General features: G+C 37.4%; 1 protein-coding gene across 1 annotated transcript in view; it reads right to left on the bottom strand.

The window, feature by feature from the left end:
* C5 (complement C5) overlaps positions 1–24,418 on the bottom strand; it is an 80,039-nt gene that overhangs the window by 38,152 nt on the left and 17,469 nt on the right. The window contains exons 7-21 of the mRNA XM_061200005.1: positions 24,284–24,374; positions 22,402–22,516; positions 20,694–20,820; positions 18,348–18,463; positions 16,596–16,781; positions 15,185–15,388; positions 13,695–13,904; positions 13,420–13,569; positions 12,220–12,349; positions 11,178–11,240; positions 9,874–10,071; positions 7,530–7,620; positions 5,982–6,055; positions 4,927–5,066; positions 1,121–1,348 (exon numbers count right to left, since the gene is read on the bottom strand). Of these exons, the coding sequence (XP_061055988.1) occupies positions 1,121–1,348; positions 4,927–5,066; positions 5,982–6,055; positions 7,530–7,620; positions 9,874–10,071; positions 11,178–11,240; positions 12,220–12,349; positions 13,420–13,569; positions 13,695–13,904; positions 15,185–15,388; positions 16,596–16,781; positions 18,348–18,463; positions 20,694–20,820; positions 22,402–22,516; positions 24,284–24,374 (2,123 nt within the window). The remainder of the gene's footprint in view (positions 1–1,120; positions 1,349–4,926; positions 5,067–5,981; positions 6,056–7,529; positions 7,621–9,873; positions 10,072–11,177; positions 11,241–12,219; positions 12,350–13,419; positions 13,570–13,694; positions 13,905–15,184; positions 15,389–16,595; positions 16,782–18,347; positions 18,464–20,693; positions 20,821–22,401; positions 22,517–24,283; positions 24,375–24,418) is intronic.

Raw genomic sequence — 24,418 nt, 5'->3', positions numbered from 1 at the left:
CAACTTGACTACTTTTCCAATTAAAAAATCCTTTTTTTTTTTTTTGGAGAAGGCAAAGTATGTTTAAATACTTATTTGTCTACCTCCAGGAATAAGATTTTCTGGCTATTTGAATGAAGATCAGAGCAAACACTTAAATAGAAGTTATTATAAGCCAGGTAATTGATCTAAGTGCTTTGTATGTATTAGCTCATTTAACCTCAAAAATACTCTATGGAGTAGTGCTCCCATGTGACATATGAGGAAACTGACACCCAGAGAGATCAAGAAACTTATCCTATGTCACACTGCTAGGGAGTAGTGGAGCCAGGATTCAAACTCAGGCCGTGGGGCTCCAGAATCTGTGCATGGAACAACCATGCAAAGATGTATAGAAAATAGAATGCGCCTTGTACAAAATAAGTCAATACATGTTTACTGAAGTGAATTTCATGGCTGAAAACAGAACTCAGAGAATGAAGACCTCGGAAGACCCAGCTCTGTCATTAACATTCTTGCCAAGAATCTTAATCTTAATAAGATAACATGAAAACACTCAACAGACTGTGTGGGTAAACAGTACTTAAGAAATGATAGTTTTCTTCCTTTTTTGGCCTGTTTACTCATTTACAAAATGGTAAATTTTCTAGACTATAAATTCTAAACTATAAATGCATGGATCCTATCTTATTTATTGCTGTAGCTCCAGTACTTAGCATAATGTCTGGCACAGATTTCAAAACATTTTCTGAATGTGCTGGGGGAAAAAAACACTCCAGAAAACTATATACCAAAATGTTAAAATTGGGTATCTCTGGTTGTAGGGGTTTTTGGTGGTTTTAATTTTCTTCTCTGTGGTTTTTCAGTATTCCATGCTTTCTACAATGAGCAAGTATCATTGTTTTATTTAAACTTTAAAAACATAATTTCAGACTCAAAGAAAAGTTATAAGAATAGTCCAGAAATATCTGAGATAACCTCCACCCAGATTCCCCCAAATGTTAGCATTTTGCTATGTATGTGTTATCATTTTCTCTGTGTGTCTCTTTCTGAATCACTTAAGCATGAGTTGCTGATAACTTTTTTTTTCAGAAAGAAAAAAGTGTTTTTGAAAGAATTTTTAAAAAGCATATTTTCTTACCACCACTCGTAATGTTTTTATTAAGATTTCATTTCCAACAGAAGTCTCCAGTGAGAAGCTGATGTTGTGGAGGCCGATTTCCAGAGGAAGCACGCTGAAGGTCACCAAGTGGCTGGAGGAGCCCTCTATTCTCTGGGGCAGACATTTGGAGGAACTTTTCCCCTGAGGGTCAATGTCTGGGCTTCCCGATGAACAGATTCCCTCCACGGGAGACATTTTAACACAGAACTGAAATATCACCAGTGAACAATTATCTCAAAACATTTTATGATAAGGAAAGCACGCCCTGATTACATTCATCTGGACAAAAACTCTCCCCTGGTACTCGTTAAATAATCCCTTAGATTCCAAGGCTGTAGAGAAAGCTCATTTCAGATTTTCTAAAACACACAAACCAGTTGCCATAGAGCTTAGCAATGTGACAGGATGTCTAGAAAGCTCAACACTGGCTCAGAAACATCTAACCTCCCTTAGACTGTTACCTACTAAATCCGGTACAACACTACTGAAGTTCTTTGTTCATGCTGTCATGATAGCATTTGTTACACTGTCTCTTTACATGTTTATATTTTAAGCAGTGGGAGCCCAGGCTCAGGCACTCTGTGTGTCTTATTCATCTTTGTATCTTATAGCTCAGCCTTTGGTATTCAATAAATGGTTTTATGAAAGACAGGAAACTCCATCTCTTGGCATTTAAGGTCCTGCCTAATATGCCCCCGACCAACTTTTCCAATCTTGCCTCTTATTAACTTCCCACTTGTACCCCATTATACAGCCAGACTCTGGCTCCGGAAAGACCTAGGTTCAAATCTTGGCTCTGCCACTTCCTGTGTGACAAGAGCACATTGCATGACCCTCCATTTCTTCATCTTTGTAATGGGGATAATAATGATACCTACTGACTTCTGGCTCAAACAGTGAATATTTTTCATCTCCTCTCCAAAATCTAGTGAACTGACAGAACTATACCCAAAATAATAAATCTGTAAGATCCAGAATAAATCAAGCAGGTAAACAAGGAAGAGTAACAACATTCAACAACTAATTTTGAGGAATTTCTCAAAAATGGCAAGCTCCTTTTCCCTCTTAACTATCTTCTTGGGAAACACAACAGCTAGGGTGGGTGAGGCAGGAGTTAAAGAAGACTTTTGGGTCACCTGAGGCCAATGATTCCCCCTGGAGAGCTGGGGTAGGGTAGGTAAGGATAGATACAGAAGAGTGATTTGATCAAATTCAACATGAATTCATTATAAAAACTCTTAGTAAATTGAGATAGAAAGCAACTTTTGAAACTGATATCAAATATCAAAAAAAAAAACAACCCCAAAAACCAAAAACTCCGGCAGTGGTTCTGCTTTGAGAAATAGCCAAGTAGCTCCTACTTGGATAACTCTTCTGCAAATAATAACTACAAGCTCTAGACAAAATACGTATTTAAAAAAAACAAAAACTACCTGAAGGCACTAGAGGTTGGAAGAGAAGGTGACACTCAGAAGAAAGGAGGGACACTGTGTGAGGGTCCTATTTTTTTACAGTTTTAACCTGAGGACAGTCACCATTAGTCCCTCAAGGAGTAGCTAAACCTCCAGTAGAACCTGCCATCTTATTGGCTTAAAGAACCAGGGGACAGAGTATGGTGCAGCCACCACAGTGGAAAAGTGAAGGACCTCCAGGTTCAGCGTATAAACTTTGCTCAAACCTGGTCAACCCTTGAACTACGCACAGCACAGACTCTAAGCATCCCAGCTAAGGCTAAAGGAACTGAACTGAGATTTCAAAGTTTGAGATTGATTCAGCCAACTGCCTGCTAAAACACACAAACCAAGATGAAAGCTCTTCAGAGGATCGTAATGGAATCCAGAGTCTCTATAACATTTCATTAAGAAAGTCCAAGGGTCAATGCAAAGTTACTAGATGTAAAGAAATAGGAAAGTGTGATCTGTACTCAAGAGGAAAGGTAATTAATCGGTAATTACCCTGAGATATCTCAGATGTTCTTGTTTCTTGTTTTGATATGATGAATACTGCACTGATAATTTAAAAATTAAATAAAATATGGCAGTACCATGAGATGTGTGACACTTAAAACACTGTCTAATTATAATTATGTCATTGCACATTGTGGTGCTCTGAGCAGTAGTGCAATGCAATGAAAGCACTACATACGGTCTATGTCACAACTACTCAACTCTGCCATGGATAATACCTACACAAATGGGTGTGGCTTTAAACTTTATTTATGGACACTGAAATTTGAATTTCATATAATTTTCATGTGCCATGAAATATTCTTCTTCTACTTCCCCCCCTCAACCTTTTAGAAATGTGAAAAACATTCTTATCTTATAGGCCATAAAAGAAGAGGGAGCAGGCCAGTTTTGGCCCATGGGCCATAGATTGCTGACCCCTGATCTAGTACATAAAGCAAAAGAATGAAGAGAGGTAAAAAATTCAGTATTGTAGACAAGTCAGTTTCCCTTACAGTAATTTATAAATTCAGGATAATACCTATCAAAACCTGAATACATTTTTAACTAGATCAGCAAGCAATTATTTGACACTTAGAGTCTTATAATCATAAAACTTAAAAATAATTCAATTTCAGTGTATGTACATACTGTTGTTGCATCAAAGTATGAGAGAGTAATCGATAGAAAACATTCAAGTGTAAAATATATAACACTAGGAGAGTGAAATGGAAATATGAGTTCACAGATAAAAGGAATGGTATATAATCTGTTGTTAACAAGAGTTTATTTGAGTATTTTTAAATGGATTGCTATGGTATTTAGATTCTGCTGTATACCTTTAAAAGTTTGATATAACAGTTTTATTTTTAAAATATCAATACTCAAGTATTCCCGAAGTTATAAATTTGCATATTTTTTGAATTTATGATGAAAAATTTTAGATGCCAATATAAAAATGTGCCAATGGGGTACTTAGTTTTTCCAAAAAGATTTAGGGAGCTGTAAGCGAAATTTTTGGCAACCACTGAAATACTCATGTCTAAGAATAAAATTAGAGCTTAAAAAAAAAATAGAGTCAGATTTTCGGACTGCATTGAGTTCCTATATAAAATTTTGTGATTGTGATTTTCAAGTGAAATCAGACAGCCTAATGTATAACTCTGTTTAGAAATGTGTTGGCAAAAAGAAGACGAATGGTGGGTCTGGCCATGGCTGGAGTTTTTCACAGAGTGTACCCCAGAGCAATAGGGGATCAAGGGAGTTGACATGTTTTTCATCAGTGAGGCTATAATGATGGCTTATGAATTCTATCCTGAACAAGGAGTGAAGTAAAGACTTTAGCATAAGAAGGCTAATGAAGAATAAAAAGTAATGGAGTCAAAGAGCTGGAGGTTTCAATGATGCTGTAGAACTGTAGCTACAAAGTAACAAGGTTAATGAGTCAGAAGGATAGGTAGGAGGTGGTCAGTTGGTGAGATGTTTGAAATCAAATTTTCCGGGGGGAAGACAAGATCTGCAAAGTGAAGAGTGTGAATGGCTAAAATGGAGGAAAGGAAAGGGTTGTTAGAGGTAAGGAGATCAGGGTGATGAATGAACCAAATGTAAGCTCACATTTCTCTGATGTGCCTCCACGGCACATTGATTATCTTAAGGACTTGTATTCTTCATTGAATTGGAGTTGTATGAATAGTTATCTTAACTCTTCTTCTTTTCTTCTTCCCTTCACTGAGTTGAGTTTGTGTGTGTGTGTACGTGATAATTCCATTAATAGAATTCTCAGAAAATCAGGGACATCTTCATTTTTTCCATTTATTTGAACATACCATAAATACTTACCAGAATTCCAGACGTTCTATAGTTGTAAACAGTTCCACTCAATTGGATCTGTTCCCCTCGTACAACAGAATATGGTATATTCATTTCCAGGAAGACATTTTTGAACACCTTTGCCTTGAGAGTATCAGCAACACATATACCTTCAGCCCAAAGTGAAAGCAAAGTTGAAGCATATTAGGGAATTCCCATAATGCCTTATTAGTACTAAAATGTCTCAGATTTGCTTTGCTTCCAGGAAAAAACGAAAGTTAGATGATGTTTTTCTCTGCCCTAACACCCCATGTCCTTGAATTTTCTACTCACTGATTTTTTAAAATTGAGCTATAATTGAAGTATAATATTATATTAGCTTCAGGTGTACAACATGATTCGATATTTGTATACATTGTGAAATGATCATCACAATAAGTCTAGTTAACATCCACCACCACACATATTACAAATTTTTTTTCTTGTGGTAAGAACTTTTAAGATCTAGTCTTTTATCATTGTTCTTCATTCAATAATTATTGGTATTAACAGAAAACTTCATTTGTCCAACAAATATTTAATTCTATTTAAGGCGTGAGAATGTTTATTAACTAAAGCACCAAATCTCTTTTTTAGATATTCATGATTGGTTCCGTTTAATGGGCATAAAATTTTGATTGTGGAAACCAAGATTTATAAGAACAAAATATAGCGAGCAAACAAGCCAAGCCTGAAGTTATTTATAAAGTGTCTGCACTAAATCACCACAAAAGGGCACTAGTCCAGGAGAGAAATTATATATTTTTCTCTAACTCTACTGAATCTTCTACTCACTGAGAAAATACAAAGGAAAATGGGAGCTTCACATCAGTATTTATAAAATGATGACTAATAGAAGAACAAAAGAAGAAACGGATACAGTCCATGATGTGGGCACATCTAAGTCTCTTTGTAATACATTAAAAATAGGTTTTAATAAATGACACCACCTAAGTCCTGGGTAAACTAAAAAGACAATAACAAAAAACTGCATTTTGCCAAAACAAATCATTCCTTACGTGAGTATATAACTTCAATTTGCTTACCACTATTTGAAATGCCAACACCTTGAATTTCCCAGGTAGTTAGAGAATCAGGTAGCACAAACTGCAACTGGTTTCTGAAAGTTAAAATGTTGATATATTCAAATACAGCGGAACATTGATTAACCCAAATTGACAGCTTGCATTAACAGAATTCTTGCTTCATACTACTTTAGAAGAAAGAAAAAAATCACAACAGAACAAAATCACATCAGGTATTAAAGAAAAATCAAGCAAGAAAAGTTTATTCAGTAACTCTTATACTCATTCCATGTTTTTAGATATTTCACTTGTATGATGAGAATTCAAATTCAGAAGGATGTCTTTGAAACACTGCAAATTCAAAACATACAATTCAAAGAAAAAAATTATGTTTATTGTGTAGTATGTTCTAAAATAGGGAAGCAAAATACTAATGCATCTTAACACTGCTTGTAACGAAGTTGATATAACTAAACATTTCTGATTAAGATCAAGCTTATACTCATTCAACAAACAGCTATTGTGCACCAACTTTGTGTCAAGCATAGCACTAAATACTGAGTACACAGCACTCATAGATACAGTCCTGCTCTCAAGCAGTTCACGGTCTAGTGGAAGAAATAGTTCAGTATGTAAATTGCGATTCACTGTAATAACTGTACCAATAAAACTTTAAAAAAGTTCAGAGGCAGTGTGCATTGATTCAACAAATTTATTTTAGTGCCTCTAGAAGCCAGACCCTATGCCAGGTCCTGGATATAAAATTAACCTGAATTTAGTCCTTGCCCTGGATGTATTTACATTTTAATGTGGAAGACAGTCAGGTAAACAGGACATCATTATATTGTGTGATATGTGCAACAGAGTTCATTGAGAGGGGCAATACATCCAATCACTGGGTGGGGGACAGTGGTGGAAAGGTCTGCGAGGGGAAATGCTAGCCAAGGGGCAATGTCAGATGAAGTGGACAACACTGTGGAGGAGGAATCAGGCAGGACAAGGGTAGAGGCCAGGAGACCCATTAGAAGTCGGATGTCAGGCCCTGAACTCACTGCCTTGACGGCTCCTTGGAAAGTCTCTGCTTTGAGCCCCACCCCTCAACCCCCCGGGCCGACCTGAGGAAGGGTGACACTCAGGGAAGGGGCACTGTTTTCAGTGCCTGGTACAGAGTAGGCATTCTATAAACATGTGTTGAATAAAGGACTTTAACAAGAAAAGAACCTTTCCTCCTATTAATCAATGTTTGTTTTGTAGTTACAGATATTTCAGGATGAAAACAGCTGCGTAATGCAGTGTAAAGCACACAGTTGTGCTCGGTAAAGGCTACCTGAAATGGAATGAAGTTGAATGGAATGGTACCCTTCTTCCCCAAGAGTTCATCATGACCTGGAACCAATTATTAGAAGAAATCACACGCTAAAAAAAAAGAAGTAAAATAAAATTTGACCCAATGGTGGTATCATCTTAACTCTTAAATAAAATATTGGGAAATGGGTAGTTTCCAGATTTTTGGTCAGAATATTTGCATCTTCCCATATTTTTCAGAGAAATGTCAAAGAAATATAATACCTTTTGGGGACATGATGAACTTCCCATAACCAGCTTTCTGGAAAATAAGTCCTTATTTCTGGTTTGGTTACTGGTAAAAGAGTCTTTATATCTGGGGGAAAAAGTATATTTGATTATGGAAAAACAGCATAAATTCTACTTAGAGCTGAATTTTAAAATACGGACATTAATCAATAGCTTAAGCATTTTCGGAAAGGTCAATGAAACATTTTGTTTAGTGATTTCAAAATAGAACAATAAAGGCCTTAGGATTTCTCCACTAGTGGCACTGACAAAATGAATAAAGCATAAAAATATGTTTAATAATTTGTTTTTTAAATTGCTAAATGTTTCGTGTTCCGGAAATTATACAAGATACTAATTAGTCTATAAAGTTATTTGCATTTTAAAAATTGCAATAATTGTTTTTATTTTGTAAAATAGGGAGGTTTATATGATTCTCTGCCTTACCTCAGACATTTATTTATATTTTCTTTAACAAAAATGGACAGAATGTCTGCTCCTGTCCAAGATGCACTGATAGGGACTGGAGTTACCCCTCTGCCTTAAAAAAACTAGAAAACCAGACACAACAGCTTTCAAATATTAGAGCATAAGTGAGCCAGGACAGTGATCCCTGAGAAAAGGGAGACAGATTGGGTGAACCCTAAAATTACCCAGGTTTACTGTCTGGAGGCAGTTTACAGGCTTTAGAGCAGGGAGAGAAACCCATACAGACCCTGGCAGAGTTGCAACACCACCCATGGGAATTTGGGAGGCCAAGCTGTCTAGAACAAGGGACAGAGAGGAGGGAGCTACAGAGGCTGAATTCCAGGCAGCTGATGCCAACCCAGATGATTAGAGTTGAAAAACTGGACCACGAAAAATGGATATGTACTAGATTGTTCATAAAAAATACTGCGTGTAATAAGCAAAACTCTGAAAACAACCTAAATATATCTAATAACCTGGTTTTGATAAATGGCCACAAGAATTTATTTCTGCAGAAATGTACCCACTCAGAATGATGACATTTAAGACATACTGTTAAGGGCTTCCCTGGTGGCACAGTGATTAAGAATCCGCCTGCCAATGCAGGGGACACAGGTACGAGCCCTGGTCCGGGAAGATTCCACATGACGCGGAACAACTAAGCCCATGCGCCACAACTACTGAGCCTGCGCTCTAGAGCCCGTGAGCCACAACTACTGAGCCCACGTGCCACAGCTACTGAAGCCCGCGCGCCTAGAGCCTGTGCTCTGCAACAAGAGAAGCCACCGCAACGAGAAGCCTGCGCACCACAACAAAAGAATAGCCCCCGCTCACCGCAACTAGAGAAAGCCCGTGCACACCAACGAAGACCCAACGCAGCCAAAAATAAATAAATAAATAAATTTTTAAAAAAAGAAAAAAGTAACAACAACAACAAAAGACATACTGTTAAGCAAAACAATCAAACAAACAGGATCTGTCACTCTGCTTTTGTTTGTTTTGACTGTATATAAATGAATTGAAAGTCCTAAAAGTTCTGAAAACATGTTAATGAGAGTTCTATAAATTCTGAAAATGTATATTGTGGTTGAAATTGAAATAAGATTTCAACTTTATGTGAGTACATTTAAGGTTATGCTACATTTAGAAATCTTTTGCTATATGTGGTCAGTATAGGTATAAACAGAATTTTTAATGGTTGTAGTATCACAGAACCATGGAATTTTAGAACTCAAAGGCATATTAGAGGGCTTCTCCGGTGGCGCAGTGGTTGGGAATCTGCCTGCTAATGCAGGGGACACGGGTTCGAGCCCTGGTCTGGGAGGATCCCACATGCCGTGGAGCAACTAGGCCCGTGAGCCACAACTACTGAGCCTGCACGTCTGGAGCCTGTGCTCCGCAACAAGAGAGGCCACGATAATGAGAGGCCCGCGCACCACGATGAAGAGTGGCCCCCACTTGCCACAACTAGAGAAAGCCCTCGCACAGAAACGAGACCCAACACAGCCAAAAATAAATAAATAAATAAATTTATTTAAAAAAATAAAAAAGCATATTAGAGATCACCTGGCCCAAGCTTCTTGCTTTAAAAATGAGGAGATTGAGGCTCAGAGAGGATAAATAATCATTCACGTTTATAAAATGAGTCAGCTTCAAACTTGCCTGGGTCTTGACTATGGACTAGTGCACTCTGCTCTGTACTATATATACCTCTTCTGATTCCCAAAAATGACAACAAAATTTTTTTCTTAACAGCATTTGCAAGTTATCTTTTCTACTTTCCATTTTAAATAGAGCATGTAAACCAGTTTTTTTGGAAGCATAAAATTACATCAAGTTCCCCATATTTTCCAATAGAAAATGTCAAACTTACGTAGCCTTCCCAATTGGATATTTATATGAGACTCTTCAGCACGGAACTGGCTTGCGATGGCACAACAGTCCTTGAAAGCTTTGACGCATCTTGGGCCTATCGTAATCCGAGCGGCTCGCTGCTCACAGGTTTCATCATCATTACGATAGGCTCCATCATAACAACATTTCTTCAACTTTGCAAATTTGTATTTAGCAGCTGAAATGGTAATAATTCAAATGCCCTTGATTATGCATAGAGTCAAAACATCTCAGGCTTAGAAAGGCTCTTGAGGGATACTGGATTTCTGCTGTCACAGGACCCCAGCCCCACAACAGCCATGGCTAGTTGACTGTCCAGCCCCGCTTTGGAACTACCCTAGGAATGGGAGAATGTGGCCTCATAAGGTAGTCCACCCTGATTTGCACTAAATGGTTAAGGGCTTCCTGCAACTAAGCTGAGTACTGACTTTTGAAACCGGCACCTTGGGTTCAGCACCCTTTGAGTAAAATAAGTTAATGATCTGAGAAGCCTGCAAATATCTGAAGATAGTTATCATCACTATACAAGTATGTTCTTCTTCAAGCTAAATATCCTATTTTTTTCAAACGTTTCTTGTGGTTTGTGGTTTCAAACATTTCTTCACCAGTGGCATCTTTCCTCATCATAAGTGCTTCGATTAATCAGTATCTCTCTTTTCATATCATTAAAACTTAGAATGAAGGTTAGAATTAAAATGACTCATATACAGATGGAAAGTATTATTGTACTACTATAAACATCTTATTAGTTGAGCTCAGGGCACTGACTCCTGGTTCAATGTTCTTTCTATTGTAACATTGTCAATTATCATATCTCTGTTTAAATAATACTTAAAAATAATTTCTGTTGGGATTATTTCCCCCCCACCAAATAATCTAAAATACTCTTAACTGTTAAATGTATGCAATAAGAGATAGACTTCCAGGTATATCTCAAAGTTACTTAAATCATGGATTTTGTTAGAATAAAATGGAAGAATGTGATTTTAATTACTAGATGAAGTTTGCAGAGAGGAAATATTTGTGACAAATAAAAGTTAATCTTTTATATTTTAGAGATAGAAATAACAAAGACTTATTTCCCTCAGATTAAGGTTATGGCAAATGAACTATTGGATTAGTTTGGATTAACCTTTCCAGGGGATGTAAGCTAGATGTCTGTACATATCTTTCTTTTCACCCATTCTATTTGAATTAGGAGAAATTAGATAATGTTTACTTTTCTCCAGCTTTTGAATGACACAATCATAACCTTTTGACAATCACATGAAACTTTTAGAGTACCTTCTTCCTCTATCTTCTTTTGCAGCATTCTTTTTGGCCTGAGAATTTCTTTACAAGGTTCATCTGTTTTAAAAAGATAAAGAAAAAGAAGGGGGAAAAGGGGATAAAATCTCAAAAACCACAAAATTCCGTGAAATTATTTAACTTTTTAAAACATTCACGTCATTCATTCAACAAATATTGAGAGCCTGCTTTTGACTAGGCACCGCACACCACACATCTCAATATGACTTGTTTTTAGAGGGGCTCGCAATCTATTGTCACACAGTTTGACTTGTTTGATCTGAATTTGGTTTTGAATCCTGCAACCTTTCTGATCCACTGATTACAAGGAAATATCTAAGCTTTTAGAGTGAGCCATGTTTCTGTTAGGTATGGTATTTTAATTATTTTTGGTGTTTATATTACTACAAATAATAGTATCATGTATAATTATGAACAATTTTAAAACCACAGAAAGAAGATGATTAAGATGTGGTCCTTGCCCTTAAAGAGCTCCCAGTGCAGTGACTGAGACAAGATGTGTAATTAAGTGTAAGAACGTACAGTGATGAACTGCTATAAATAGATCTAGTCCTCCCTATAGTATTCCCCCTATTAAAGGAGGAGGCAATGATCAATTCTATATGGGGAAGAGGCCAAATCAAGGAGATGATTCTTCTTCTAGCTCCTCCAGGCTAATAAAAGGGAAAGCAGTCCTAATAAGGAAAGGCCCAAAGATGTAAAATAGCTTAGTGCCACCCATAACTAACTTGGTTCTGTATGGCTTAGACATAAGGTCATGTAGAGTGAGATGAGAAACAGCTGGAAAGAGCTGCAGAGAGGATCGTGGAAGGCCTTGAGTATTACAGTAAAGAATTTGTACTTTATCTTGAAGGCTAATGAAACATTTTATACAGAGGAGTTACCTAGTCATGTCATTATAAGATCAGTGTAGAGAATATTCTGGAGGAGGGACAAAAATAAGGTCTGGGAGGCAAATCATCCATGTAAATTTCAGTAATCAATTTGAAGAATAAACAAAAAGTACTGAGCGTTTTACCATTTTCTTGGGAGTTATCTGCGTTTGCGTTGGTGAGGAAGGTGAGTCCAGCCAGGTGGAATACATCTGCATTGTTGCGGCCACCACCTGCCCCGCAGCCCAGGTCACTCTTCTCTAAAGTTTGAAATACCTGTCCAGAGGTAGGTAGTTAATTTAATAATTCTTAGGAATTAACTAAAGGCAAAATGGTGAGCCTATTCAGATGTGGAAATCATTCCTATGAAAAACTAAAGGTACAAGTTGTTACATGGTTCTAACAAATCTGTGAAATGCACAGCCCACTCATTTATCAAATGGGCAAAGACCAAATTTCCCAACCGCATTCCTTTAGTTTGTCCTTTTGTATTTAGAAATACATACCTATTCAAAATTAAATCAAGAACTAAGTCTTAAGCTTTGATGAGGTGATTCTTTGAAATCGACCCCATGCTGTTTTGTACACAGATTGCATACTGCGATCAATATAATGTCCAAAAATGAATAAATGAGTGAATATATGAATAAATGAATTAATAAACAAGCTAATTTTTAAGTCGCTAAAAGAAAAAAGAGCACAATCTCTTGTATTTTGGGGAAGAGGGCTCTAGGTTCTAAGTGGGTGAGAACTTGTTTGCGGGGGCAGGCTTTTTCCAGTTTTAATTTTGACCTCAAATGTTTTTTCCTTTCTGAATGTTTTTAACTTAATAGTTTCTCAGTTCTTTCTTCCTCCTTCAAAGAAATTCAAGCCTAGAAAATAGAAGCAGAGCTTAGAGGGGATAAATGGGAACTTAGGGGAAGTGAATCATTTTCAGATTCTTCTGGGCCACAGATTTTAATGAGTAAAAAAAGGATACAAAACCCAAAAAACCCCCAGTGGTTGCCTATTCATTCTTCTCTGTTGCTGCTACTATAAAGCTTCCTGCTTCCAAATCTCCAAACCCTCCCAATCAATGGCACTTTGCCCATGAATGTAATTGCTATCATGGCATATGCTTTTAAAGTGCTTAATTCCATACTTGGAAAAGTAAAAATGGATAGACCTGGGCTTTAGAGACTAACGTGAGGATGGCTTACCTTCCTAAGAGTCACTGTTTTGAGTAGATTACAGAAAAGCAGGTCTAGTCTTCCCTTAATTCTTCCCCCATGACTTACCCTAGTGGCCACACTTTGTGAAGCACTGCATAGGGCCACCCCAGTAACCAAGGCCATGCACTACTTAACTCTTTCCAGGGGTTTCTTGGCTGTCCTTTGCACCCCATATATAGCACTGTCCACTGCCATTAAAGCCACCCAGGAATCCAACTCAGTCGCCATATTAAGAGATACATGTTGGCCAGGGGAATATGTATCTGTACTTGGAGACAGATGAACCTATAAGGTCATTTGAAAAAGAAAATATCATTTGTATGACACAAAAACTTCACAGATAGATAGCTGCATTTACAGCCCCTTTATTCAGAAGAAAGTTGGTTTGTGACTTACAGTTTGTGGCTTACCTGGAGCTGGTTGCCACACTTTTCTTCAATATTTAACCAGACTGAGTCGGACACTAATTCTGCGGTCTGTTCTCCTGTAACAATGTAATAGACCAGGAGACGAGCTGAAGGAACCATGTTCTGTGTCACTGGAATGTTTATACTTTGATAATCTGAATCTGAAAGTTTATCCCTTGTGCCAAAGTGAACGATTTTGCCCTTGGATAAAATCTAAAAATAAACAGCAGTAGCAACAGTAATTACAAAAACAAAACATTTGCTTGGAGCTTGGAGCTGGAGTAGAAATTACGTTAAAGAAAAAGAAAGTTAACATTGTATGGGCCTACTATGTGCCAGGAACTTTACATTTAATTAACTCTTTTAGTTCCCATAATAACCAGAAGGATAGGAATACTATCTCCATTGTGCGGATAAAGGGACTGAGGTTCAGGAATTAACTAAATGTCATACTGATTTCAGTTCAAAACCACCTAGCTACGAATTCAGAGAGCTAAAATTTGACCTCAAATCTGTTTAAAGTCATCACACTGTCATTAACATCTCCTTGTTTAGTTGATTAAAAAATATAGATGAGGAGGTAGAGTGCATCTTATTTTTCCCTAATTTCTGGCCTTAAGTTTTAAAGCCAGAGATTAGGTTCTAAATTGGAGGTGTAAGGTTAAAAAAAAAAACCCTAAAACTCATATGAAGCCAAAATGTCCTCAAAGATCCCTTAAATTGTCCTTAGAGAACAGGACTGTATATGTGGTTTTGGTACGTAGTCCCTAAACAAGTCCCCTAATTATTCATCAGTCAGTATGGTCCTCATTTATTTTTTAATTTCTTCTTCAAAACTGTTGAAAAAAATCATCATCACCTGTTTGGCCTGATCATCAGAATAATTAATTCCATTTCTTGGGTAATTGTCAGGAAACACTTAACCTTTTTTTTAACATTCTTTCCTACCTTTCACTGACAGCCTTGACTGACACCTCCGTTTAATTTAAGTGATGTAACAGGGATGTTGCTGGAGCAGGTATGATATGACTCAACCCTTAAGAGCAGGATTTGGGTCCCCTCTTTTTTCCAATGAAATGCACATATTTTAAATGGGTCTAGGCGTGTAATCTTTGGCCATGAAGTAGAGCAGAGGTAATGTGAGAATTTAATCAGGCTCTCTCTATGGAGGAGTCAGGCTGTCTTTGGTGAAAGGCATATAACACAGAGTCAGAGGTTCCCAGGTCTAATCTAATCACCACCTTCCTCTTCCCAGCTGAGTGACTGTAGTGAGTCTTTAACCTCTTTGTCCCTCAGTTTCCTCATCTGTGAAGTAGTCATGAAAATCATGCCCTGTCTCAAAGGCTTTTGAAAAACTGATTATCAAATTAGATGATGTTTTTGAAAGTGCTTTGTAAGAATATATGTAAGGGATCATTCTAACGTTTTTCTATAAGCAAAGGAAAATTAGGTGGGGGAATAGATAGATGTAAATCTATCATTATTATACTTACCAAGTAATTATAGTGAGTTATTTTGTCAATATATGGACTTCTGGGGGTAACAACAATATTCAGATGTTCTCCCACAAGCAAAGGTTTATAGTTTTCAGTCCAGTCAATATAAAGATAACTTTGGCTGAGAGATGAATATGCTATTGCTCGGTAATCTTTGCTGGCCTGATTTTCTTCTGGAAGATCTGGGTCCTCAGTCCTGACCTGAGAAGGAAAAAAGTAAAAAAAGATACATGGACTGTGACGTAATGTTTTCCGTGAAACACACATTTTCAATTCCTTTCTTTGCTTTATAAATTTGTAAAATTCACAACACCAAATTCTAAAGAAAAAAGAAATCCATTACTCCAATGTGTTTGTACAGCTGCAGTATCAAGTAACTTTACAAAGGCTATGGACAATAATTGGGATAATATGGGATTGTGGGTCATGGTGGGAAAGTCTGGTGAAGTGAAGAGAGAAAGATGCTCGTGGAACAAATATTGGCACCCTTCCTGAAGTGTCATGGTGAGTTGGGGACTCCTTTTCCTACGGGTTGGAAGGGTAGCAGTGGGGAGGTCCTGAGGACTGGGGACAGGAGTCGTGAATGGATATCACACAGACTCTCTGGCCCAGTTTCATTGTGAAGTCGTGGCACAGAGAAGGGCTTACAAACAGAGTGGGGCAGAAATGATATCATGGCACCAATATCGGCCTTCGACAGCAGAGGGGTTGGTTAATAGCTCATGCTCTGGAGTGAGATAGGCATTGGTTTGCCTCTTGAGTACCATCATTTATTAAGTCTGGATAAGTTATTTAACCATAAGAAAGGTTAAAAGCCTCTGTTTCCTCAGCTGCAAAATGGTTAGCACAATGCCTAGCACTTCATACGGGCTCAGTAGATGATAGTGAATCTATGCATGCTGGGGTCATTGACATGCATTACTAACTTACTCATTTTTTATTTGGGATTGGGAACCTAAATATTATTTGCTGGGAGAGAAGACTATTAAGGAGCTCTAAGGTAGAGTGATTCATACAGCTGGAAAAAAGAGAGGCTTCCACGTTTGGCTCTTTTGTGGCCCTGAAAAGAGATAAAAAGTTGGGGGGTGGGAAACAGAGAATATTTCTATCACTGATTTCCACTTCTATACCCATTTTGATACTTCTAGATTCTAATACAGTCTTACAGATATGAGAGAAAATAATTCACCCCAAATAAAAAATTGATAGATTTATCTTCCTCAAGGACCATTCAATGAATTTGCAGATTGCCTCTGGTGCTTTTTTTTTCTTTTTTTGGATGCAAAATTGTGGAACTGTTCACTGGACTCATGTATAAAATCTGCCGCATTTGTTCTGCACATTGGCCAAAACACACAGTCAAAAGTACACACTGTCCCAGAAAATTTAACAGGAGAATTCAGCTCACTTTAAACTCCAGCACCGTCACTTCGGATGGGAGATTCACCACAAAGGAAGCTACTCCATCACTGGAACGTGTTACACTTTGCTTTGACTCCAAGTCGGATGTCTCCTGGTTTACATCGAGCATTTGTGCACTCAGGGTCACCGGGACCCCTCCTACCAAATGGTCAAGTGAATCCTTAACCTGCACCTGTTTGTCAGAACAGTCCAAATTAATTTCAAGAGCTCATCACTTCTTTTAAAGCATAACAATTCTGAAATAATTTTCTCTCCTCCTCACCAATGTATAAATTATTCATATTCAATTCAGGAAAAAGAAGCATGTTCTCAGCTTATATATAGAAAGGTTTAATCTTATTTAGTTAAATCATTCTTGAATGGATTCCCCTGTATATCGAGAAGACTCAGAATATAAATATCATCACATTAGGTCTGCCAAGTAGATGTGATAAGGTCTTCTGCTATTTAATTTCTGTGTGTGTTCAACTGGTTGAGAACTGGATAAAGGAAAAAATGAGGCAATCACTTCTGGGAATGATTCTCTTGGATATGAGAAATAATAAATGCATCTTTTTTTTCTCAAACTCTACCTCTCATTGCCATGCATATGGACATATAGAATTTCCACAAAGATATATTTTATATTATTTATTTGTATATGTGATATGAAATATATAAAATATATTTTAAAATAATAAATTCTATATAGTGACATATTTTGTGATCTTGTATTATGTATTATATTAATATACTCCATAATATATTATAAATTACCATATGCATTATATAGTAATATGTTATATATTATTAAATATGTTGTATATATAATAAGAAGTTATAAGCATGTCTAAAGCTTGCTTGTGGTCTAGTAAATTTTTTTCTCTTTAAGGCCAGTGACCTACGGTAAGTAATAAATAACCCATTTTAATTATCCTAAAGTTGATTTTTAAAAGCAACACATCTTCAAAGAATAAAAAATTCTACTCTAGCTTTGTAAAGGATAGGGAATAAAACTTTCCATTTTATAAATATAATAAAACATATATGTAATAGAGCAAGTTTTATATTATATATAATAAGATATAGAATACTAATCTACAATAAAATATAATTAAAAGGTCAAATGAATGTTTTAACTCCATACTATCAGCATTTTAAAAAGGAAAAGTGGAAGAAGGAGAGAAAATATTGTAAAGGAGAAAAAAAAAAACATAGAGAAAAGAGTCAGGGACAGACCGAAAGTGTCAAGATGGAAAGAATGGAGAACAATACAGAGAGATGAGATCAGACAGAGTTATGTACAAAGAGAATGCAGAGTGAAAAGCACAGAAATGCGCCCTCAGAGACACACAGGACGTAAAAAATGGTGAGAAAAAGGGGTTTATTTTCAAGGAATGCTATCTCTGTCTTAAGACTTTTAAAGAGCACGTTGCCAAATAATTTTAAACTTTAGTGTTTTTTGAACTATAGACTTATGGGGTTTTATTTACATATCATTTAATGCAATGCTCATTTAGGGAATGCTTAACACAGGCTATCTTACTAAATAGTGATACTGCCCTAAGGGTCGATATCATCCCCAAGGCTGAAGCTGGCTTGCAGTTTCCCACTGCCCGCCACATAGTCGGAGGGGCAGATTTCACACACAGAATGAGTTCCCTCTGTGATTTGCCTCTCCATCATCCTTCTTTTGTTTGCCACCCCCATATTTTTAGAAAAAGATAATCACATTCAGCAGTTTCCCCCCATCATCTACCTTGACAGAAAATGGAATCCCAGGCTTCACAAAAAGAGGAGTAGCAACCAAATTCAGTTTGTAGGGAGAAAGGACATATTTGATGCCAGGAATTTCTGCTTCTTCAGAAAATCCACCTAAAGAAATGACAAGGATTATGTTGACCTTTTTTAGGAGTGTACTGATCTGTGTGGGGAGCTATTTTGTGTTCATATGTCTCCACAGACCTACTCATTCATTCATTCACTCCATTCCTGCACTCATTCATTTACCAACAGCAAGTAGGATATGGGTCTTGGTTCAGAGGGGCAGTGCAGGGAAGAGTCTAAACTCTTCTCAGGAGTTTCCAAAGCCTTACGCACAAGGCTTGTGGGCAGAGATGGTCCTTGTGGAAGTAGAGCAATAGGATTGGACCGAGGAAGAATTTGAGGAAGGGACACCACTTTTCACCAGTGGCCTGAGTTTCAGTTAAATATGTATAAGGCATTAAGGAGAGAAGAAAGGGTAGGCCAGAGACTAAGGAGAGAAGAAAGGGTAGGCCAGAGACTAAGCCTTACAGGGCATTCACCTTTAGAGAGCAGGGATACGGAGAGAAGTGGAGAAGACATAGAAGGAGAGCTTGAGGTAGAGAGAACCCAGAGGGTCTACTGGCAAGACCCCAATAGTGTTTGTTACCCATTAGCTAAAACTTAAGCTAAACTATTAAGAGTGATATACAAAGCTCTAGTATCCCCAAACTCCTTTCCAGTATTACATCCCTAATACCCCTACATATATATCATATACTTCAGGAAAGGAATAATCTGCTATTCTCAAAGATCAAGCTTTACCTCCCACTCTTGGTATGTCCACTCTGTGAAGGGTGGCCCACTTCATCCTGGCTGTTATCCCTGCCTCAAAACCCTACTTATCTTTCAAGACAAGACCAATCATCTTCAGGACACCGTTCTTGGTTGCTCAACAATCACCTAGGAGCTCATCTTCTTCTGAAGGTCAGTAGCATTAAGCACTTTTCTTAGAGTACATGTGGAATTCCTTCTTGTTCAGAGTTCTTTGTTTACTTGTCTTATAGCTAATGCTTGTTTGCAAGCCACTTGAGTACTGGGATTACGAATCATTAATATTTGTAAGCCTGCATATTTAGCAGCACTCTTTGCATACCTAATAAATATTGCTTAAACTGAATTTGTTTGTAATAAATTGAGAAAAATAAAAGTAAGAAAGAAACATTAAAACAATGTCGAAAACACAGCCAGGGCAGGGAGTATAAAGTCATCATCATTCTCCCACATCTATTGAGCATCAGATGCATACAAAGTGCTTAGTAACTCGATAATTACCTCAATTCTTCATTCTGCTACCCCAGAAGGACAAATTTAAAGAGATGGAAGGGGACCTAGGAATAATTTGGTCTAACAGTCATTTTATTGAAAAAAAAAGGTGGCCTCAGTGTGGTTAAATTATTTGTTCAAGGTTGGTTGGGGATTCAATATAGACCTGAAAATATAAGTTACATTAGTAATCAAGACATATCAGAAGTAAGACAAAGTAACCCAACTTGGAGTAATAATTAATAACTATTAAAACCATTGGAGTGAGGATTAAGAATACTATACAAGGTGTTAAGAATGCTAAGAAAGAAGTAGGTAGAGAAAAGAAGGAGGAGGAGGAGGAGGAGGAGAAAGGAGGAGAAGGAAGGAAGAGGCGGAGGAGGAGAGGACGAGGAAGAGGGAGGAGGGGGAGGACAAAAAGGAGGAGGGAAGGGTGAAGGGGAAGGGGGAGGACGAGGAGGAGGAGGAAGAAGAGGTGCTGTTTTAAGTGCTTTGCATATACTGACTCTTTGATCCTCACCATAACCCTATGAGGGATATGCTATTATTGGATCTATTTTAGAAACATTACCTCCAATTTTAGACAGAATTACTGACTATTACAGAAGAAAAGGGCTTTAGGATGCACTTTGTTCAACCATCATTGTACAACTAAGGGGACGAAAACAATGATAGTAGTAATAACTTTCATTTGCATGGTAATTTATCAAATGTTTTTACACACATAATCTCTTTGATTTTGATTCTTACTGGGTGAGAAAATCGGGGTGCCAGATGTTCACGCCAGATAAGGTGCAGACCCACTTGGAATACCAAATGGGCAGGTGTTATCCCATTCTTGCCAGTGAGGCAATAGAGACCCAGTGACTAGGGGGTGGCAGAGCTATACTCTAATCCCAGTTTTTAATGATGTAAAAAATAAAACTTAACTATAAAAGGAAGTAAACTGTGAAAGAACTGTAGAAATTATTTATACCTTGAATATGCTGTCTAAATATTTCCCAAGAGAAAGTTTTAAAAAAAAAACCAAACTCACCTGTAGACTCTATGACTGTCACACCAATATAAAGGTACTTGTTGTTTAAATCTTCTAGACTGCCATAGGACAATTCTTTAATTGCTGTTTCAGAGTCAAATGTGACTCGAGCAATTCCATTTATCAACTGTTTAAAGGGGGAAAATGAAAGAGTTATTTCACAGAAGAATTTATAAGGAAAAAATGAACAAAATGTGCCTTTACTAGCCTCTCAATTGAAGACAAATGTCAGAGGAATGCTTTATCGTCACCACTAAAGTGAGTAAATGAGTCCACAGTTAAGCCCAGAATGTTATTTTCTAATCTATTTGTTTAGAATTTTGACACGGAAGAGTCTTAAACATCATTTGATTCCACAGGTCTTTTTTGTACTAGCTGGCAAAGATGACTTCTTCCAATCACTGAGTCATCATCTTTCTAGACCTCTCAGCTTACTTTTGCTCTTAACTGAGAGTTTATGGGGTTTTATGATATTTACTTTGTACTTTGCTGCTTACATATCGAAACGCTAATTTAAAAACACACAATGGGTAATGGGATATGGGGTTAAGTCACATGATATTATTTAATTATTAACCACAACAGTAAAATAGATTTTGCCTTCTTTTTTCTTCTGAGATTGAGTGCTATGAGGCCAGGGATTTTGTCTTATGTAGCTTTAAATCTCAGCGTCTAACATAGAATCTTGCATTAAAAAGAGGCATTTAATTTATATCTTAAAGAAATAAAACTGTCTTTTGAAAGAACAAAGGCTAAATTACTGATGATACAAACTATGTGGATATGCAGCAGTGAGCAAAATGACATGAACCCTTACCATCCACAGTATAATGTAAAGAACACTGAATTAGAGAAAAGGGGACCAGGGCTCTACTCTGAGCTCCAGCAACCGCTAGCCCTTAACCATGGACCAATAACTTCCCAGTGAGTTCATTCATTCACTTATAAATTTTTATGGAGCACCTACTTTTTGCCAGGAACCAGGCTGGCTCTGGGCATACAATGGGAATGATTCAGACACCCAAAGAGTTTTGCATAGAGAATGATAGAGAAGTAAATAAACCATTACAGTAAGAAGGGTTTCTCAGCACTACTGACATTTTGGACAGGATAATTCTTTGTTGTGGGGCACTGCCCTGCAGGAGTTTCACAGCATCCCTGGCCTCTACCCACTAAGTGCCCGTATGATCCTCTTCCCCAGTTGTGACAACCACAAATGTCTCTGGACATTACCAAATGTCCCCTTGGGGGTAAAAATCATCCCTGGTTGAGAACCACTGCAATAAAGTGTGAAACGTGCGCCACTGAGCGCGACTCAAGGCCTGAGGGAGTAGAAAGTGTGTCCACATTGAGACAAAGAATGAGAAGGAATTAGCTGGGCAAAGAAGAGGCAGGAGGGGACAAAGGGAAAGAGCATTCCCAAGCAGAAGGAGCAGCTCTGCAAAGACCTGCAGGCAAGAGAGACTAGGGTAATTTTGAGAAACTGGAGTGACCAGTGCAAGGGAGAAGAAAGGGAGAGATGGGCTGGCGAGGGGAGCTGATGCCAAGGAAAGTGAACTTTATCCTAAGGATAGTGAAAAACCAACGGAGGATTTTAAGTTTCAATTTCCACACCTATATAAAATGAGAGATTGGACTAGATGATTCTGAAGTCACTTTCCATCTCTAGCATTCATGATGGATCTTTAGGTACAAGTGAACCTCTTACCATTGTGCTTTGCATTGCTTTTTGCATCATTTCTTTTTGATTATCTTTTAAGTCTTCTCTTATTCCAAAAGAGATATAAACGTCAGCCTCGTTGATGACTTTATTATAAAAATATCTGTCAAACAATCATACCATAAAATTGTTTTGCTAACAGGGTTACAATAATAAAATCTGGATAAAATATAACAATTCAAAATTACATAAAGCACTTGATACACTTTAAAGTGCCTTCCATCCACTGTTATATTTCATTCTCATAAAGCTACAATAATAAAGCCAAAGTACAGATTTTTATTACTATGTGCTAGATGAAAAAAACTGATCTTGAGGAGATCAAAAGAGTCAGGTCTGGGGCCCTTTCTTACAGGACACATCACTTCCTCAATGATTTTGATACCAGTGGAGAGCTGCTCTTTATCTTCTTTTATGTCTTTAAAAGCAGCATGTCCGATCTCACAGTTATATGTTCTTTTTTAAAATTCTAACTGCATATTTCCTTTTTTAGTTTAGAATTAAAGTAATAATAAAGAAAACTTTCTGCACAGCAAATACTATAACAAGAGCTAACTTTCCTTATTCATAGTTTGAACAAAAAAAGTAAGTCTCTCCATTAAAAGAAGTCAATTTCTACAATTCTCTGTCAAGTGAGCCTTTTATGCTGGTTTAGATTAAGGGACAAACACTCTATGTGAGCAATAAATGCTAGTAAGAGAGGCAGTATAGGGTAGCATTTGAGGGCATGGATTCTGGAACGAGACAGGCCAAGTGACTTACTAGCTGGGCAAATTACTTAACATTTATGTACCTCCGTTTTTCCATTTGTAATGTGGGGATAGTAACAGTATCTACCTCATAGAGTTTTCGTAAAGCTTAAATGAGCTAATATATACAGAGTGCTTTCAAAAGTGCCTGACACATATAGTTATATAAATTGGTTAATGTTATTAATAACTACAGTATATTGTCATTTTTAAATGACCTAAGCTTTTGTGGTAGACTGCTTGCAAAAATAACCCCAATTCTCCACCTCCCCATGTATCCACCACTTTTGCAGCTCCTTGGGTGTGAAGGGAGTCTATTTCCTTTGCGCTGGTCTTGTAATTTGCTTTGGTCAAAAGAATGTGTTGGAAGTGATGGTGTGCCAGTCCCAAAATGTAAACCTCAAGAGGACTTTTATGCTCCCATTTTCTCTCTTTGAGCATTGCTGGTGCTACAGGCTAGCCAGTTGGTTGATGAGAAACACACATGGTCCAATCATCCTTGTAGCTTCAGTCAACTGCTAGCCAGCTGCCAGGCATGTGAGTAAGACCTCCCTAAACCAGCTGGCCCCCAGCTGACCTGCCAACTGACTGCAGGCACATGGGCGAGCCCCACTGAAGTCGGCCTGCAGCAGAACTGCCCAGCTGACTCGTAAATGGCTATGGTTTTAAGGCATTGGATCTTAGAGTAGTTATGCAGCATTAGCTGGCTGATTAAGCCATTAAAAATGACAAGAAGTGAAGGTTTCATATCTCAGTCCCAATATCCTAAGTATACACATTGAACTTAAATCTTTAGGATTATTTTTCCCCCTCTGGTGAATAACCAACAAAGCTAAAATCAGAATCAGCTAAAATCAGTATGAGCTAATAAACTATAGGCATGGTGTCTTCTCAATCAGTCAGTTTCAAAGTCATGGAAGACATTGCCACTAAATCACAGATCTCAGCGATATATAAATCTATCAACTCAACACATTGTACACCTTAAACTTGCACAATGTTATATGTCAATTATATCTCAATAAAACTGGAAAAAGATCACACATCTCACTCTGGGCAACTGTCACCAGAGTTGGAACTCAGTTTAGCTAGATAATCTGAAAAAAAAAAATCTTTCTTACCTTGCTTTTATAGTAATTTCAAAATTATTAAAGTCCTTATAACCAATGAAATTATTTTCTGTTTCTATTGAGATAGAAAAGTGTGGCAGCACTGAAAATAAAAACAAAGAGGCAACATTACCATTTAATTTAGAG

This window comes from Eubalaena glacialis, chromosome 9 (genome assembly GCF_028564815.1).
Source record: "Eubalaena glacialis isolate mEubGla1 chromosome 9, mEubGla1.1.hap2.+ XY, whole genome shotgun sequence".
Classification (NCBI taxonomy): Eukaryota; Metazoa; Chordata; class Mammalia; order Artiodactyla; family Balaenidae; genus Eubalaena; species Eubalaena glacialis.
Note: the sequence above shows the minus strand (reverse complement) of the source record. Positions and strands in the feature narration are given on the sequence as shown.